This window comes from Leucopleurus acutus (genome assembly GCF_964270905.1).
Source record: "Leucopleurus acutus genome assembly, chromosome: X".
NCBI lineage: Eukaryota > Metazoa > Chordata > Mammalia > Artiodactyla > Delphinidae > Leucopleurus > Leucopleurus acutus.
In genome coordinates, this window is record NC_139148.1 from 12,148,133 (window position 1) to 12,166,752 (window position 18,620).

The following is an 18,620-nucleotide window of genomic DNA, read 5'->3' on the forward strand; positions in this document are numbered from 1 at the left end:
TAAAGACTTTCACTTTGCTGTACAGTAGAAACTAACACAACATTGTAAAGCAACTATACTCCCCTAAAACAAAAAAACACCTAAGCATTCAGGCTCGAGAAGGCATATGACAAACCATCACACGATAGTGCCGTACAAGGTGTTCTCGCCAAAAGAAGACAGTACTAAACCTTCTTAGCTAATGTTTAAACCAAGGCTTCTCATCCACAGCACAATGGATATTTGGGGTTGAATAGTTCTTTGCTGTGAAGTGCTATCCTGAGCACAGGAGGATGTTAACTGGCGTCCCTAACTTCTGCCTACTCCGTCACCAGCACTGTACAACAATGTCTCCAGACATTGCCTAATGTCTCCTTGGAGGCAAAACTGCCCCTGGATGAGAACCACTGATCTATACTAATCTCTATTCCAAGATAACAAAATGAAACCTTTGACATCTTAATAAATAAATCACTGTGAACCAGAGAGAGAAGTCTTCAAAATCTATCAAAACAGCTGAATTAATCAATACCTTGATTTACCAGTGGAAGGCATATTTAGCGGTGATTACCTTATGGCTGACTGTACCTCAACAGCAGGAAGGGTGTGATTCCTTGAAGGATCGGTAACCACAAACCAGAATGACACCCGCTGGGTTACATTGCAAAGTAGGACGTGGGAAATTCTGCAGATGATGAGAAGAAAAAAAGTACATTATGAGCGAATAATACCAAATTGCATTAGATATTCCACTCTGGTGTTATTATCGTCTTAAGAGGTGAAGAAATGTCCTACTAAGAAGAAAATAATATAGGAAATTTCCTTTATTTCAAAATCATAGACTTGGGGATCATTCCTAAAATAAGGAATCTACCAAAAAAGAAAGAAAAAACAGAATGGCTCAGTAGAGGGCATTACGTATCTCATTCTTCATCACCTGTTAGCTGACAGCATCCCTGTTTCCTCAACTCTTGGCCTCTCTGACACAAAAGCCTTTTGTGTTTCCTCATCAGGATCTTTTTAGTGTCCTCTTCATTCAGCCTTCCACCTCTCAGAACCAGACAAATCTGTTGATCGAGGACTTGCTTCCTCTGTTGGCCACTGTTTCCACCCCTCTCCTACTCCAGTAACTGGGGTCGGCCCAACAACAGACCCCCCAGACTGAAGTGCTGTAACATTTACCAGCAGGCTTTGAACACTGTTTTTGCGGGTACCTGCTTCCAACTATAAATTGGAAATGTGCCTCACTCTACTCTATATATCTGGATCACCAGTAGAAATGACAAGAAAGAAATGGCATTAGTGTTCAGATTAGAGACAATCTATATATGAATGTATGAAATCTATGAACGCAGAAAATAAGAGGAGAATCCACAACAAACCAACGTTGTCGGAGCTAAAAAATAAGTCCTGAAAGGCTTTCACCAGGTCCTTAAGAATAAAATTACAAAAAGTGACATTAGCAACCATTCTAGAAGAAACACACAGCCTCTGTAGAAATACAAGTAAATTCGCTCTTTTTCCTTAAAGGAGCATTCAAGTGCATTTTGTTCATTTTTACAGTAATGAAAGAGAGTGCCCTTCAGTCAATTTTCAGGGCCTGGTACAAATTATTATATTTCCTCCCTTTAAATGTCAAGGGCAAAAAGTGGAGGGCTCCCCCGCCACCCAGAGCCAAGGGCCTGGGCCAGCAGTGGGAGCTGAAGGATCCCCTGTGCTCAGAACACAGGTGCGCCCCACGAGGCCCCGGGTCCGTCCACGAGGCCCCGGGTGCGTCCGCGGGGCCCCGGGTGCGTCCGCGAGGCCCCGGCCTGGCGCACGCAGGACCTCATGCCCAGAGGTTCCGACGCCCCACGAACCGTCCCACACCCCGATGCCAACGGTCGCCTCAGCGCCGTAAGCTTCGCGTCTACAGACTTCGGGGCCGCCCAGAAGCCAAAGCCCGTCGAAGGTCCGACCCCGCTGACCCGTGAGCATGGGCAGCTACCTGAGCATGTACCTGGGCATGGCCAAGGCCACGCAGCCAGCCCACGCCCGGAAGCGCCGGTCCCCATGGTTCCCATGGACCGGGCCGCCCGCGGAACCTGCCTCCCGATGGGCCGGGACGGGTGCCAAATCCTGTGCTACCGCCGCCGCCGCCGCCGCCAGGATCGCAGGCTCTGGTTCCGCAGCAGGCGGCCTCTTCCCAGCGGGCCGCCCCTCCGCACCTCCTCGGGGCTGGGGTTTTCCAGCCATGGCAACGGTTTCACGATGAGGTCCCAGTGGAACGCCCGCCTCTCCTGCCACACGCAGAGCCTGGTGGACATCCGTACCGCCCCCGTTGAAAGCCTAAGCAGCTTGTCCACGTGTCCGCCCAGCCAGAAGTCGCCGGATCCCTGTGCCAAGGAGACCGCGCTGAGGGCCCTCAGCCGATGCGAGGAAGGACAAAGGCGGCTCGACGGGCCTCTCAGGTCTAAGAGCCCCGAGCCCAGGCTGTCGGCCTTCCGGCCCGTGATGAGGAATGGAGTGGTCCCTGTCTTTGTGCCCAGGCCGGGGCCTCTGAGAAGCAGCATCTGCTCCCGGTGCAAGCGCCTCCGAGAAGAGGACACTAAGCCCCGGCGTGACAGCAGCCCTGCCTGAGCCTTCCCTGCCTGCCGCCCACCCTGCTGTGAGGCCCCCCCACCCCCCACCCGCCCAGGGCACAGTCACAGAGCCTCGCTGGAGAGATGGGGGCAGATCAGCACTCCCGGGCCTGGGCCTCCTGCAGCCTGACGTCCCCCTTGAGTCCTGAGAGCCAAGGCCACCTCCTCCTAACACTCAAACCCACATTTCTTTTACCCAGCTGACACCTGCCCTACCCCTGCCTGAGTCACTGGCACGGACCGCCAGGCCAGCTCCCTCCACTCCAGCCAGGAGCTGCCAAGCCCCAGAGTCACCTCTCCTACCTGCAGAGCCCGCCCCGAGGAAGCACCGCTGACGTCCAGGCCTGCACTCCCTCCTGCCCACCCACCCTTGCTGTCTTTGCCCCTGAGAAGACCCTTCTCAGGAAGGCGTGCGTCTCCCCTACTGCCCACTTCATACGGTTTAAAGGTGGTTCTTATTTTAAATAATACTAAAATAGCTTCATTATCCTAGAGATTGTCATGGTCTTTCTTTCAAAGATTCAAACATTAGGATTTCATCCACATGATGGTTTCTCCACCCTGGCTCTGTTGGGGCCAGACAAGTCTTTGTTTGTGGGGTGCAGACCTCTGCATTGTAGGGTTTTAGCAAAATCCCTGGTCTCTATCCTCTAGGTGCCAGTAGATAATCCATATTGTAAACATACAACGTGTCTCCAGGCCCTGCCAGATGTTTGGGGGGGGAGGGGGCGGGGCGGGCAGTGTACAATGACACTGGTGGAGAGCCACTGAGGGACAGTGACCTCTACTGGCAGAAACAGTCAAGCCCGGTCTCCCAAAATGTGCCTTCTTCAAAGACACAGAGATGAACAAAATGAAGTGGTGTGTGCTTGGCAAAAACATATCCCCCACTTTGCAGAATGCTGTGGGGTGCGAATGACTCATGTTTTGGGCCTTATTAACAATCAGACAATGCGGTTTTTTAAAATGAGCTACTCATTTATCATCTTCAGGTTGGCCAAAACTGAAAAGTTAAAAAATATCAAATGTTGGAAATGATGCAGAGAATTGGAATCCCAGGCCGTGCTGTGGGTGTCGATGGGTCCAGCCCTTCTGAAGCGGCATTTGGAAGTGTTTCCTAGAACACAGTGCGGCCACCAGAAACACTCTTACACACACACACACACACACACACACACGCACACACACACACTGGTGAGGATGTTCTTCGCAGCCCCCCTTGTCAGCAGAGAATTGGAAGAAGCTAAATGTCCACAGGGGAAGGGATAAAGTGAACATGGTATTGCTATCAAGGGACTACTATTCCACAGATTAAAGGAGAGAAAGAGCCCAGGGTTTCTGCACTGTTCGGTCTGGGCCAGATAATTCTATGATGTGGATGCCCTGTGCATTGCAGGATGTTTAGAAGCAAACCTGGCCTCTGTGCACTCGATATCATCAGGACCTCCTCCAGTAAAAACAATCAAACATGTCTCCAGCCACTGCCAAACACTCGCTGAAGGACAAAAATCACCCCCAGTTGGGAACTACGGAACTAGAGTTACACCTTTTTTTTTAAAAAGGTATATCTCAAAAATACACTGTCAAATGAAAAACACGGGAAGTGGCATATTATGGGTAGCACAAGCCATTTATATAAATAAAAAAAAATACAAAATAATATTGCTGGCATAATAGAGGGGGCCGGAAACCAAGTAAATGGTCATTTGGACACTTTGCCTGTATTGTTCTTTCCATCTAAAGCCTCTTCAAATACTGTTCAAACATGAATTTCAAGGTTTCCCCTCTAGAGAGTCAGAGAATGAGCTGTAAACATAGCAAAGTCCCTTCTCCCTCCCATGGAGCACGCTTTCTAAGGGGGCGGAGACAGAAGGTAGACATTTAAATAAATGTACACACTGACAGGTGGGGAGATGTGCTATGAAGAAACCAAGGCAGGAGGAGGGATGCACACAGCTCCATCGACACACTGTGGCCCAAGCGCTTCCTCTGTCCCCATCACCATGGAACCCACTATCCCTTACTACGAATTCAAGTCCTTCATTCCATGTTTCCACTGGGTGGCAACTCAGGCTTTAACACAGCACCTCAGCAAATAACAGGAAAATATATTATCTACTTAGAAATAAAGATGTCCAAAACATTAAAATTGCTGGCTGAAAATATTAAACTCAACATTTTCAATGGAGACAGTTACTGTTACATACAAAACATCCTGGGCTGAAACTCTATAAATCAAGCTTTTATTCTGAAGTTTACTACCTGCCATTTGCTAGACATGAGACAAGGCACTGCACTCTGCGTGAGTTACTAGAAAGGGCTTGAGACCTTCGTGTGTCAGTGAGGGTACGGTTAACTGCTTAGGGTCTTCCTCAGTAGAAGAGTAGTAAGTATCCCTCCTACATGATGGTTTAGCCAGGAAAAGTAAGTCAAAGGTTTTAAGCACACAAAACAGTAAGCTTCTGCTCTACAAATATCAACTGTAGAAACAGAACTACAGAGATGTGTTTACATTTTGTTCCGATCCAGGCAGTTGAACTGGTAATGAGTAAACCCACTTCCCAAAGTAGCGAGCTTGTGGGGAAAGGGCCAGGGGAAAGCACAGCCCTGCTTCTGGAGCCAGCTGCAAGGCAGAGGCTGCAGAGGACGATGGAGACACCCCTGTGGGCTGGGGCTTCCTCCTTGTCTGGATGACCCTTTGGGAAATTAACAGATGTCCTGGGTACCTCAAGAGTAAGACACTGAGGTCCAACAAGAGACAAAATGCAGGCGGCGGGGAGCTCTTTCTACTGTGGCCATTCCCGCCACCTTCACCGTGGGAGTATCCGCCCTGGGGACTCAGGTGCAACACGAGGGAGAAATGGTGGGTGGGACACCGTCTGCTTGTGTCCATTGCAGCCTAGTAGACGGGGCCCTGGTTTAAGAGCCAGGACGTTAAGCATGCTTCATTCACTCACAGATGTTTACCAAGAGCTAACAATGATTAGCCACTATGGTTAGGGAGGGTTAGGAAAAGAGTTCTACTGCAGGGGCATTTAGATTGCACGACCTTGCCCATGAGTGCCGGGTCTAGGAGTTTAGTGCTATTAAGACGCTTGAAGATCAAGGTCACAGTGTGAGCTCACCAGAAGATTAAAACCAAAGTGGGAGCCAAAACTCCCGAGATGCCCGAATCTGCCCACAAGACGCCATGCTCCGTCGGAGAACAGACCCAGGACAGAGGGGAGGGCACAGGGCTTCTGGATTCCACGTGGTTTGTCCACAGTCTTTGTCAGGAGGGGCTCTAATTTCTACCCACAGTAGAGCTTCATAGTCTCCAAGCTTTGAGCACCGTTTTCAATTTTATCAGCTGAGCGTTCCCTGGGAGCCTATCAAACACTCTGTTCATCTGCAACACAAGACTTCTCTGGGCCCTGGGCCACGAGGCCAAGGCCCAAGTCCACCCTGCACTGTGCGGCCCTGTATTCCTGAAGTGTGGCCCGTGTGGGTGCTCAGTGACTGTGATGTGAATAGATGGATGAATGAACTAACAGAACGGAGCAATGGGCTCCACTGTTTTTACTCACTGTTTCTACATTACTCCAAGAGAGAGTAACTGAGAAAGTAAATTGGGCCAGCACGGCAATAACAGAAAAGGGAGGAAGGAAAGGAGGGAGATTACTTCCCTAAAACTTTGTTTCCCCAATCACAAATATTCAGACAACATAACACAGACAACTCTCTAGTATAAGAAGACTCCTGAGTATAGTGCAGATAGAGGTAGCCAAGAGGAAGTGTACATGTAAGGAAAGTGGGTGCTAAAGGGAGTAACACGAAGAGTGATTTATAGATTTCAGTAGATAATTTACTTAGCGACCAAAAGATGCAGATTCCTTCCAGTGATAGATTATGTCCAACCAGCGTGACTTCTTCCACGCCCTTTCTTCTAAATGTGACCACACTGAATGTCCTCTAAGATTTGCACAAAATGAAAAATTAATCAGCCGACAGCACTTACTGAACTAAACATGTCTTTTAAAGTATGTTTTGATGTAATGAATAAACTGAAATGCGTAAATCTTACAAAGTTCTCATCACAAGAAAAAAGATTATATCACAATGCACAGTGACGGATGTTAACTAGACTTACTGAGGTGATCATTTCACAATACACACAAATATCAAATCATTATGTCGTATACCCACAACTAATATAATGTGATCTGTCCATTATACCTCAATAAAAATAAATAAATAATGACTGAAATGGCATTAGCACAGCTAAACAGCAAACCTACACTTTCAAGATTTGTAAATACAGATGGGTCTGATGCAATTCTTTGTATTCACTGGAATAACAATTTTGTCCGACTGCTTCACAAAGCTGTAGTATTTACACATATACAGTCGCTCCTGTCAGCAAATCACTAAAAGGGTAGAAAGGTCCACTCCCATTCCTCAAGTGTGGGGAGCCCTGGTCTGAAGGTAACTGTCTCAGAACTGGCTCCACTGCCACTCCTCATCAGTGGCGCCAGACAGGGCCAACTAGGGTGGGAAGAATCAGGCTCTTGTTTCTGGAAATCAAAGGACTAAATAGGAGCTGGGCTGCTGTTTAACAGGCACGAGACCGTTAATCCCCTTACCGTGGATACAAGAGCATGTTGTTCGTTCTTAGATCACAAGGCTTATCCTTGAATAATTAGGCAGAGGAAGAAATCCATTCCGTGCCTTACAGCATTTTCCTCAGAAAGGGAACGCTAGGCCTGAGTTAGACTTCTGCCTCTCCTGCTAAAAATGATAAATTATTCTAAAAAACCAATATTGGAGTAAACTAGGCAATTAGATTTCTCAGTTTTCCTGGAAAATAGACTAAAGTTTAAACTTAATCATATTTTCCTGAGATAATAATACTTTCAACATTTAAAAATTCCTATGAAACTATTTTAGAAAATCTGGCCTAAACCTTATTATAAAAACTTGAAAACACCTGTTTACCATCTTCAATCAAAGTCCCAAGAAACCTTCAAGTAATCTGATCTAATGAAACCAGAACTTTCTACCACTTAAACTTGTCCTTCCCTCTTCCATTCTACTTTTAAGAAAATCCAGGGAAGAGCAAGAAAACCACTTGATATCAAGATTTGTAAGTAATGCTTTCAAAGGAACTGTCTTGTTTCTGTCACATTTCGTCCGTCTTCCATGACTCCCAGGGCCGGCTTCTTGGGTGTGGGCCTGTGCTGTGTGGGACCTGGATTTACCCATCATTTAAATCTCAGGGCCTACCTAGCAGCCTACACAGCAGGCTTCCAACAGAGGTTACTTAATTCTCTGGCTCCCATCCAGCAGTGTAGGGCACAGGCGGCCTCAGGGGAGCACCGTGAAGAAGAGGCTTCTGCTTCTCACACCACTGCAGTGGGCGCTGTCAGCTCTTTCTCTCCCTCACTCCCTGACAGCTTCTCGAGGAGGCGCGATGGAGCTTGCCTGTCACTTCTGGCCCTTAAAGAGCTCAGGCCGGTCTGGTCTGATCAAAACCTAGACGAACTGTCTTCCTAACACACGGCTTCCCTCGCCCGGGCCGTGCTGGCCTCAGCAGCCTGCTCTGTTCTTTTACTCTCCTGGCTCCACCCCTCCTGCGCTTCGCCCCTTACCTCCCCGCAGTCCCGCTCACTGGGGGATGGAAAAGGGAGGTGGGAGAGCGCGGGGATCCGACAGCAGAGAAAAAGGCAAGCTTCTTTTTCCCTAGCCAGGCTCCTTGTGCTGCCCTCTGGCCGCTGGTGGCCCCTGCCGGGGCGGGTCCTCGCGTTCTCCACCCAGAGTGCACCCGGGGGGCCTCAGGAGACCGTCTGGGGACCTGTGCACTGCCCCTTCCCCTGACAAGGACGACGCACTCTGGCCAGGGCCGAAGGCTTCCATCTTGCCCCTCCCTGCCCGCTCTGCCGCCTTCCCTTTGCCCTGCACTTGGATCTCGGGCCCCACAGGCAGCGACTCGTGCAGCTCCCTCCGGAGGCCTCTGCTTGGCCCCGGGCAGGCGGCCGTCCGAGTGCAGGCTGTTGGCAAAGCCGCCCTCTCTCACCCAGCCATGGAGGCTCAAGGCAGCCTTTGCCTTCAGACTTCTCCAGCTAAGAGGCAGGCGCCAGTTTCTGTTCCACCCACGGGACAGTCTCAGTGGCTGGGGACACCATCACGGTAGCTCGCGCTCCAGGTGCTGCTACTCCGGTGGCAGTTGGAAGTGGCCCTGGGAACGTCTGCGAGCTGGGGAGGGATGTGCCCCTCTCTCCTCTCGCAGACGACTCCTCTCTCTACTAGCAGCTCTGCCTGACCTGAGGTGGGCAGGGGAACACGCAAGGGGGCCACTAGTGTGGCCTGGGCGCTAATGGATGCCCATCACGTGGACCCAGCTGTCAGCTCCCAGCGGGCTGCGTGGTGCACCCGCACCGGGACCCATCCCCGCCCCTGTCCTGCGGGGAAGGCCGTGGACACGCCGCACCCTCCCTGCAGGGCCTCGCCCTCTGTCTTTCGGACCCTCGACCTTCTCTTCCACTGCCCGCTTGGGGTCATGGTGACTGGACCCGTTCAGCTCTCCTGCAAGTCCTTCATGGATGTGGCCAGGACCTCGCTTTAGAAAGAACACCCTCTGGCAGAGTCAATCCAGCTTATACTGGGTCAAGGGTAGGCTGGCGGTACGTTCCCAGATATGCAGAGGAGACACTGAGCCCTGTGTCACTGGAGGTGATCGCGCTTGATATGAGATACCGTAGTTAGGACTGAGTGAAAGGTGGGACGAAGAGTCTTCATTACTCTGTTCATTATTTGACTATCTGTAGTGAGTTACTCTTTACATCTTCCACCCAGTGCATCTCAGTAGCTCTAAGTTTTCTGCAGTATCCATAGAATAAGCAGTGACAGGATAGGAAAAAAACGATTTAAAAAATCGGCCAATGTTCAAGATTTGAATCCCTAAAGCCATCCTAACAGGCATACTTCCCACCCTCTAGAATCCACTCTGCCTCACACTGGCACCAAAAGACCTCGGAAAAGCACATTTAAAATCGGATCCATTTGCCAAGCTAGTGGTGCCTTTCTATTACCCACCACACTCGGGAGAGGCAGCCTGTCTGGGAAGTTGTTTTCAATTCATCTTGCATTGTGCGGTGCCCTTTCCCATAGAGGAAACCTGCTCATGTAAAGAAGCAGCCACCGTTAGGGGGCAGCACTTGTACTGCATCTTAAGCCCATCCTGATTCATGAGGCAGCCCTCATCCCTCAGCCCCCTGAGAGCAGTACTGCTTGCTGGGACTCAAGCTGCCTGAGCATTTACAGGAAAACAATTTGTTGACCCCAATCTAGGTGTGCGCTTTTCAATTTTTCAACTGACATTGGCAACAAAAGCCTCTATAGAGCCTATGCACCCAGTTCCAATTAAAACACCTTTGCAAATAAACCAGATTACATATTCACAGACTCCTACAATGTCCGGGTTCCGAAAAATCAAATTCCCAAAGTGAATTCCTCAAAACTAATCTGAAATGTTACATATTTAAATTAACTTTTCCTAAGAATGGAAATGTGATATAACATAGTCATTTACAAGGTGAAATTTAGGTACTAAGAGGATGTAATAATACAATGAACACAGCGATGTATAAAATCTGTTGATCAAAAATGACAATAAGATAAAAAGAGACTAGTTGAGGGGCTAGCATTGTGAGACGACCAGCGGCTGTTTTCCTTATATTTTTCTCTTTTCTTTCGTTTTTGAAAATTGAGGTATAGTTTTATGTACAATATTATATGTTTCAGGTGTACAACACAGTGATTCACAATTTTAAAGGCTATAACTCCATTTATAGCTATTATAAAATACAGGCTATATTCTCTGTGCTGTATAATATATCCTTGTAGCTTATTTATTTTATATATAGTAGTTTGTACCTCTTAACCCCCTACCCCTATCTTGCCCCTCCCCCTTCCCTCTCCCCAGTGGGAACTACTAGCTTGTTCTCCATATCTGTGTGTTTCTTTTCGTTATACTCACTACTTTATTTTTTAGATTCCACATATAAGTGATAACATACAGTACTCGTCTTATTATTTCACTAAGCATAATAGCCTCCCAAGTCCATCCGCGTTGTTGCAAATGGCAAATTTTCATTCATTTTTTCGGTTGAGTAGTATTCCATTGTATGTATATGTATATATGTGGATACGTGTGTGTGTGTGGGTGTGTGTGTGTGTGTGTCTGTGTGTACACCACATCTTCTTTATCCATCCTTCTGTTGATGGACACTTAGGTGGCTTCCATGTCTTGGCTATTGTAAATAACACTGCTGTGTACATTGGGGTGCATGTATCTTTTTGAGTTAGGGTTTTTCTTTTTCTCTGATATATACCCAGGAATGGAATTGTGGGGTCATATGGTAGTTCTATGTTTAGTTTTTTGAGAAACCTCCATACTGTTTTCCACAGTGGCTGTACAATTTACGTCCCCACCAATGGTGTACATGGGTTCCCTCTTCTCCTTATATTTTTCCTTTTTTATTTTTTGGAAGGCAATCTTCTCATTTTAATTTTTTATTTTTTTGTGGTACGTGGGCCTCTAACTGTTGTGGCCTCTCCTGTTGCGGAGCACAGGCTCCGGACGCGCAGGCTCAGCGGCCATGGCTCACGCGCCCAGCCGCTCCGCGGCACGTGGGATCTTCCCAGACCGGGGCATGAACCCGTGTCCCCTGCATTGGCAGGCGGACTCTCAACCACTGCGCCACCAGGGAAGCCCTCGTTTTAATTTTTAAAAGGTTATTATAAATTGTTTTGGAAAGAATGCTTCCATTTAAAGGCATAAGATAAAGGCAAATATATCTTTTCTAAAAATCTATAAAACAAGAGTAAAGTTCACGTAGGGCATCATTTTGTTTTACCTTACACCTCCTTCTTTTAATTTTTTGAATCATGTGAATATGTTACGTATCTTAAAATACATGTGTGAAAAAATATATATGTGTGTTGTGTATATATGTGTGTGTTTGTGTACACGCAAATCCACATATCATATGTTTATTTTGCTCCCCCAAATTTTACTCTTCTGTTTTATCCCTTACATTCACAACCCATGCATAATACATGGTGGGTCTCAGGAAGACAAAAAATAGAAACCCTCTCTGCCAAGTTCTCAATAAAATTAAGACAAAAGAATGAAGCAGACAGGAGACCAAAATAAAAGGCAAATTTCCTTCCTAATTTTAAAAATATCCTGCGATGAGATAAATTCATCTATAGTGACCCAGGCAGAGCTGAACCGAGGCAGGTATCACCATATTCTGGTGTACTATGCAAGATATTTAACACCTTACGATCTGGCACCTACCAATCTAAACAGTCTACAGCTACAGACAGCACGGACAGCTGTGTGGGTGTGTAAGCTTGCCCAGGCAGGGCCTGATTCTGTACTTAGTGTGAGGGGCAGCGCAGAAAAATGCATGCTGAGGGCAGGCCGGCTCCTCAAGAGAAGGGAACCCATGCCCAGTTTATCCCTCCAGCCCACCAATCAAATCAGTCATTTCACTCTCAAGGGAAGAGTGAAGTAAAGGAGTAGAGAGAAACCAGGAGTGTTACCCTAATCACAAATGGAGATGGAAGGAAACATCACAAATAGGGAAGATTCCTTCGGAAGAACAGATTCAAATGTAAAACTATTAAAAGTTGTACTAAGGCTTTGAAGAAAATAAACAAGGTGCTATGATAGATACCAACAGTGCAATGAACCTATACATATGTAAGTTATTTTCAAAATGAGTGCTATGCACTTATCCCCTTGCCCCCCAAATTCATATATTGAAGTCCTAACCCCAAATGTGAATGTATTAATATTTGGAGATAGGGCCTATAAGGAGATAATTACAGTTAAATGAGGTCATAATGGTGGAGCCCTGATAGAGAGGATTAGCGCCCTCATCCAAAAAGGCACCAGAATGCTCACTCTCTCCCCTGCCACTTCCCCCTCAACAAAGAAGAGGTCGTGTGAGCATACAAAGATCTGGTGTTGCCTACAAGCTGAAAGAAGAGGCCTCAGAATGAAATCTACCTTGTCAGCATCTTAATCTTCAACTTATATAACTTCAACTTATATAATATATATATACAGAGAGAGAGAGAAATGTAGAAAGCTTATGACATGTAACTACAAATTTTTATATTTATCTTCATAGTGCCTATTGAATGAAGAGCATTGTTAGAACATGATATAAACTGTAAGCTGAGCTAGATTATAAAGGTTCTTTTTAATGTTGAATTAAAATGTGGGTCCCTTAAAAATTAGATGTATACCTTATTTTCATGATTGAGTTTTGAATTAATGTCCTGTCTCAAATAATACTTGCAAACAATCAATTTAGACTTTTCATTGCTTACTTACTCAGTTCCTTCTCTGTTGGGAACTCTTCTCATGGAGAAAGCCACCATCGCTTTGAAGAGATATTCTTCATTTGTATCCCAGGTGTACTGAAAGAGAAGTAAAACCGAAGGTAAAGTGAAGAGGCATGGGGTAAAAATTGGTCCACTGGGTTCTAACTGTGGCCACACTGGTGTTGGTGTGTGTTCGTCTGTGTCTCTCTCTCATCTTCCTCATACAATAAAGACTGGAGACCATGATAAATCATGTCACCATAATGTTCAGGATAGAGTTTCCTGGCTATTCTATCATTGTAAGTGTGGTGTGTTTCCCATTGCATTATCTTCTTCCAAATCTGCAGTATTAGTAGCCAGTCAACAAACAGGTCACTTGGACATCTCATCCTGGACATAAACAGTTGATTCCCTTCTTCCCTTTCACCTTTCCCTCATAAACTGACTCCCCTTCTCAGCTTCCTTCCCTTTATTAACACCGGTACAATTTTACTTTTTATATTCTTAGCTGAAAACTTGAGTGTATGTGTGTATTATGGGCTGAATTGTACCCCCCTACAAAGAAATTCATATGTTAAAATCCTAACCCCCCAGTACCTCAGAATAGAACCATATATGGAGATAGTGTCTTTACAGAGGTGATCAGGTTACAATTAGATCACTAGGGTGGGCCCTAATCCAATATGACGGGTGTCCTTGGAAGAACAGGAGATTTGTCACAGACACATACAGAGGGAAGACGTGTAGACACAGGGAGAACACAGCCATCTAGAAGCCAAGGGGAGAGGCCTGGAACACATCCCTCCCTCACAGAACTCAGAAGGAACCGACCCCGCTGACACCTTGATCTTGGACTTCCAGCCTCCAGAATGAGAGAAAACAAATTTCTGTTGTTTAAGCCACTCAATCTGTGGTACTGTGTTACAGCAGCCCTAGCAAACTGAAGTGGCTGACCCCACATTTTAGGTGGTAATCAACTGTAACTGGAGAAAATCACAAAACAGGTTCTGTGGCTTAACTCTAAACTCATGATGACCTACTCCCAAATTGCCCGGGATCCCCTTAGGATTCTCCGTCAGTTTTCTCTCTCTCGTGGTTCACAATGACTATTTCAAAGCTCCTTCAGGCCTCCCCAAATCTCAGTGCTTCCCTCAAACCTCACTCTCACTAGGCGCTCTTGTTTTATAAGTTACTGATACATCTCGAGTCATCCACTCACACTCCCCCGCCCTCCTGACACCAAGTACAAAACTTCCTCCATAGGCACATGTCTTATCCACATCCTCCCCCGAAGGGCCAGATGTGGTGTTTCTCCTCCTGTCAACGGCTGTTCTGTCCACCTCTATTAGGAACGCTTCCATTCGGCCCTTCCCAGGATCTAAACAATACAGTTTTCCCCTCTCTTCTGTGCATTCAGCGCTGACTGGAGGCTGTCCATTGACTCTGAACCATGCTCAACTCTTTCCCATTAAAACAACAGCAAAACTAAATCACTTTATTCAGTCCTCCTTCTTCTACCCATTGCTGTCTCTCTCCTGACCTTCAGAGCCAAAATTCCCAAAGGAGTTGTCCATCCTTCTGTCTTTACATGGTCACTGCCCACTTACTCTTCTTTTTTATATATAAATTTACTTATTTTATTTATTTTTGGCTGTATTGGGTCTTCGTTGTTGTGCGTGGGCTTTTCTCTAGTTGCGGCGAGCAGGAGCTACTCTTCATTGCGGTGAGCGGGCCTCATTGCGGTGGCTTCTCTTGTTGCGGAGTACGGGCTCTAGGCACGCGGGCTCAGCAGTTGTGGCACATGGGCTTCAGCAGTTGTGGCTCACGGGCTCTAGAGCGCAGGCTCAGTAGTTGTGGCACACGGGCTTAGCTGCTCTGCAGCATGTGGGATCGTCCCGGACCTAGGGCTCAAACCCGTGTGCCCTGCATTGGCAGGCAGATTCTTAACCACTGAGCCACCAGGGAAGCCCCACTGCCCACTTATTCTTAACCTCCTCCACCATCTGCTTTCCAATCACTCCACTCCACAAAGCGGCTCTCTCACGTAACCAATGACCTTCACGTTGCTCAACACAATGAGCAGTTTTCAGTCACGCCTCGCTTGGCCTCTCAACAGCATTTGATGCTCTTGAACAGTCCCTTCATCTGAAGGCACTCTCTTCCCTTTCGTGATACAGCATCGTCCTGGTTGTCCTCCTGCCCCTCTGCCTCCTTTGCAGGTTCACCCTCCTCTACAAGGGCTTTAAGCTTTCGAGAATCGCTAAGCTCAAGGCTAGCCCCTCTCCTCTTGCCACCCTCCGCTTTCTCCCTCAGCACTGTCATTACCACCTCAGTGCAGGTGACGCAGGAATGTGTATCTCAAGCCAGCTCTGTCCTTGCCTGTTTGTCAATAATACCTCAAACTCAGTAAGTCCAAAATTAAAGCCATGGTTTTCTTGTTGGTTCTTGGTTCCCTGACTCATAAATGGGCCATCAGGCATCCAGTTGCATAATTAGAAACAAAAGCTTATGCTTCACCCGTCGTCCTCTCTTCCTTGTCATCCCATCCCCGTGACTCTCAAATCCCTTCACTGCCCCCTCTCTCTCTCCACCAACACACCATACTCCAAATAGCCATCATCTCCCACCTGCACTACTCCACCTGCCTCCCAACTGGCTCCTCCTCTCTACTCCAGGCGCCTGGACTCTGTCTTCCACACTGTAGCCAAAGTGTCTTGTAAACATAAATTCTGTCATGACGCCCCTTCCACGAAACTCCTCGTCGCTTTAAAGATAATATCAAGGACTTCCCTGATGGTGCAGTGGTTAGCAGTCTGCCTGGCAATGCAGGGGACACGGGTTCAAGCCCTGGTCCGGGAAGACCCCACATGCCATGGAGCAACTAAGCCCGTGCGCCACAACTACTGAGGCTGCACTCTAGAGCCCGTGAGCCGCAACTACCGAGCTCGTGCGCCACAACTACTGAGGCTGCGCTCTAGAGCCTGTGAGCCGCAACTACTGAGCCCATGTGCCACAACTACTGAGACTGCGTTCTAGAGCCCACGTGCCACAACTACGGAAGCCAGCATGCCTAGAGCCCGTGTTCTGCAACAAGAGAAGCCACCGCAACGAGAAGCCCGTGCGCAGCAACAGAGAGTAGACCCCGCTCGCTGCAACTAGAGAAAAGCCCATGCACAGCAACAAAGACCCAACGCAGCCAAAAATAAATAGATAGATACATTAATTAAAAATATATATATACATATATATATATATAACATCAAAACTCCTCAACACAGCCCACACATTCTTTGGCCTGACCCCTCCTTCCGCCCGAAGCTCATCATGCACCATAGTCCTCCCCACTGCTCCACTTCCAGGCACCTTGCCCTCCTTCCACCCTTCACTCTCCCCAAGTTCTTTCCTATAATAAGCCTTTGCATGTGCTGGTCCCTCCACCCTCTTTCCTTTCATCCCCTGGTTCACTTTTACTCCTGCTTTAGACCTCACACAAATGCCAGTTCCTGCGGCCCCTCGTGAGGCCAAAGCCCCTACGTACTTCTCCTCCCTGTAATGCTTGTCAAGATTACACACTTGCATTTGGTTCATTAATATGCAACCAATTCCACTACTATAAGCTCCCCTAGGGGGCAAGGATAAGCCTGGTTTTAGCTGCACTGCATCCCCAGCACCCAGCACGGGGCCTGCCCTCAGAGGATCCTGGGATAAGCAACCCTACGCACTGGCAGAGATGGTGGATTCTGCAGTCAGACTGCCTGGGTTCAAACCTGACCCCTGCCCCTTGCTGACTTGACATCTTGAGTAGGCCACGTAATGTCTCTGCGCCTCAGTTTTCTCATCCACCTAATGAGAATGGGAATACCCATGCCACCTTCCTCAAAGGGTGGTTGTGAGGGCTAAATGAGCTGATGTGAGCAAAGTGATTAGAAGGGTCCCAGCTAGAAAGTAAACTAAGTTCTCAAGGAATGGTGGCGGTTAGAATGATTATTACTCACGGAGCGAGCGAACAAAACGGTGGATTGCCCTGCCAACTGAATACTTCCAACTATCTTTAGCACTCTTTTATCATCTCTAGCCTGAGGCGTCTTACTATCACCTTCTATTCGGGAAAATGGTCACAGACCATGCCGGAAAACCAAAACTAGAATGACACAACTCCATCTTATTAATTCAACAGTCTTTACTGTTCCTATAGCTACCAGAGCCCCATGAGTATTTTTTTAACTTTAATTTCATAAGCATATATTTCATGCTATTACTTTGACATCTGAGAAGAATTGAAGAAACCTCACCTGAGAATTGGAACGTTTTGTGCCATGAAAGATCTCATGCGGGTGAAATGTGCCCTCCTTTCAATGATGAGAAAAGTCACTGACAAAGTTCAAATGACCACAACGGTGAAGAGCAGAGCCCAGCCCACACCTGAGAGCCTGACTCAGGCCCCTCTGCTCCACTCTGCTAGGCTGAAACGTGCAGGCTTGCAAAATTGTTTGGGGCAGCACAGAACTTCACATATTTTCCAGCACACACTGCAGATTAAATACTTCAGGCAAAATCACTTTACTAACAATTTCTATTTCACTACAATCTTTTTTGCTTTAAGAAAATATCAGATTTCAGGTCTTTAGAAGCAATCTATACAAGTTTAAGATAACTATGAAGAGAAAGCAGTGTTATCAGCAAACAAAATTTTAAAGGAACATACAAGTTTCTTCACTTACTGCTTTATCTCCCAGAGCTGTTCTGAGACTAAGTCTCACTTTAAAAGCATTTTCTGCATCTGCCAGAGAGAGAAAAGACAGAGAGCACTATATGATGATAAAATCTGCCAAAATGGAACCTGATAGATGCTAATATTTAATGCAACTCGAATCAACAGAATTGCAAGTAAACTGCCCCAGATACTTCCGGAAGTTTAACTTCAATCATCTTAAATGGCTGAAATTTTAATTTCAAACTCATAAAACATTCACAGGCTCAACTTTCAAGCCATGACACGACGGCAGATTTAGAAAAATAAAGAAGTCTTTCAGGCAGAGACTTGTCAATCATTTAGAAAACTGTTCATCTATTTTGAAGTGTCAAGGCTTACGTACCTGGCTGACAGAGTTCGGCATGAATAGCACTCACTAGAAAAAAGAGCAGCCGCAACATTCTTTCAAACTGGAAAACACAAGACAAACGGAGGGAAAAAAAATCCACCCTTCGCTTAAAGCTGCCTTAGCCATTCTGTGACCCGGATTAGAATATCAGACAAACAAGCAAGCCACCAACTAAAAGGTTTAATGATTAACCCCCATCATCTGGGTTAATACTTTTGAGAGAAGCAGCCCATCTCCTGTCAGTTATTTACGAAAATCTGTTTGGAAAACAGATTAGCTGTCCTTTCCAAATTCTACCTCTAAAGAATGTTTTCTCTGCTGACCCAAAAGTCGGAATCCTCCCCCCACCTTTCTTCTGTTGTTGTCTGGTTACATGCACGGTGGAAAGCATTAGTCCTTTCTGGAGGTTTACTGTGGCATGAACTTCCCATCTTTTCAGGGCTGAAATATCTCTGGCGTATAGATAGACTCTCTTAATTTAGGAAACAAACATCACTCCTTTCTATCTCTGGTGAACAAAGGACACCCTTCCAAGACTGGC

General features: G+C 46.8%; 1 protein-coding gene across 1 annotated transcript in view; it reads right to left on the reverse strand.

The window, feature by feature from the left end:
- CLTRN (collectrin, amino acid transport regulator) overlaps positions 1–18,201 on the reverse strand; it is a 37,692-nt gene extending 19,491 nt beyond the window's left edge. The window contains exons 1-4 of the mRNA XM_082864909.1: positions 18,074–18,201; positions 17,699–17,757; positions 12,988–13,073; positions 551–664 (exon numbers count right to left, since the gene is read on the reverse strand). Of these exons, the coding sequence (XP_082721035.1) occupies positions 551–664; positions 12,988–13,073; positions 17,699–17,757; positions 18,074–18,131 (317 nt within the window). The 5' untranslated portion in view covers positions 18,132–18,201. The remainder of the gene's footprint in view (positions 1–550; positions 665–12,987; positions 13,074–17,698; positions 17,758–18,073) is intronic.
- Between the last annotated feature and the right edge of the window lie 419 nt (positions 18,202–18,620).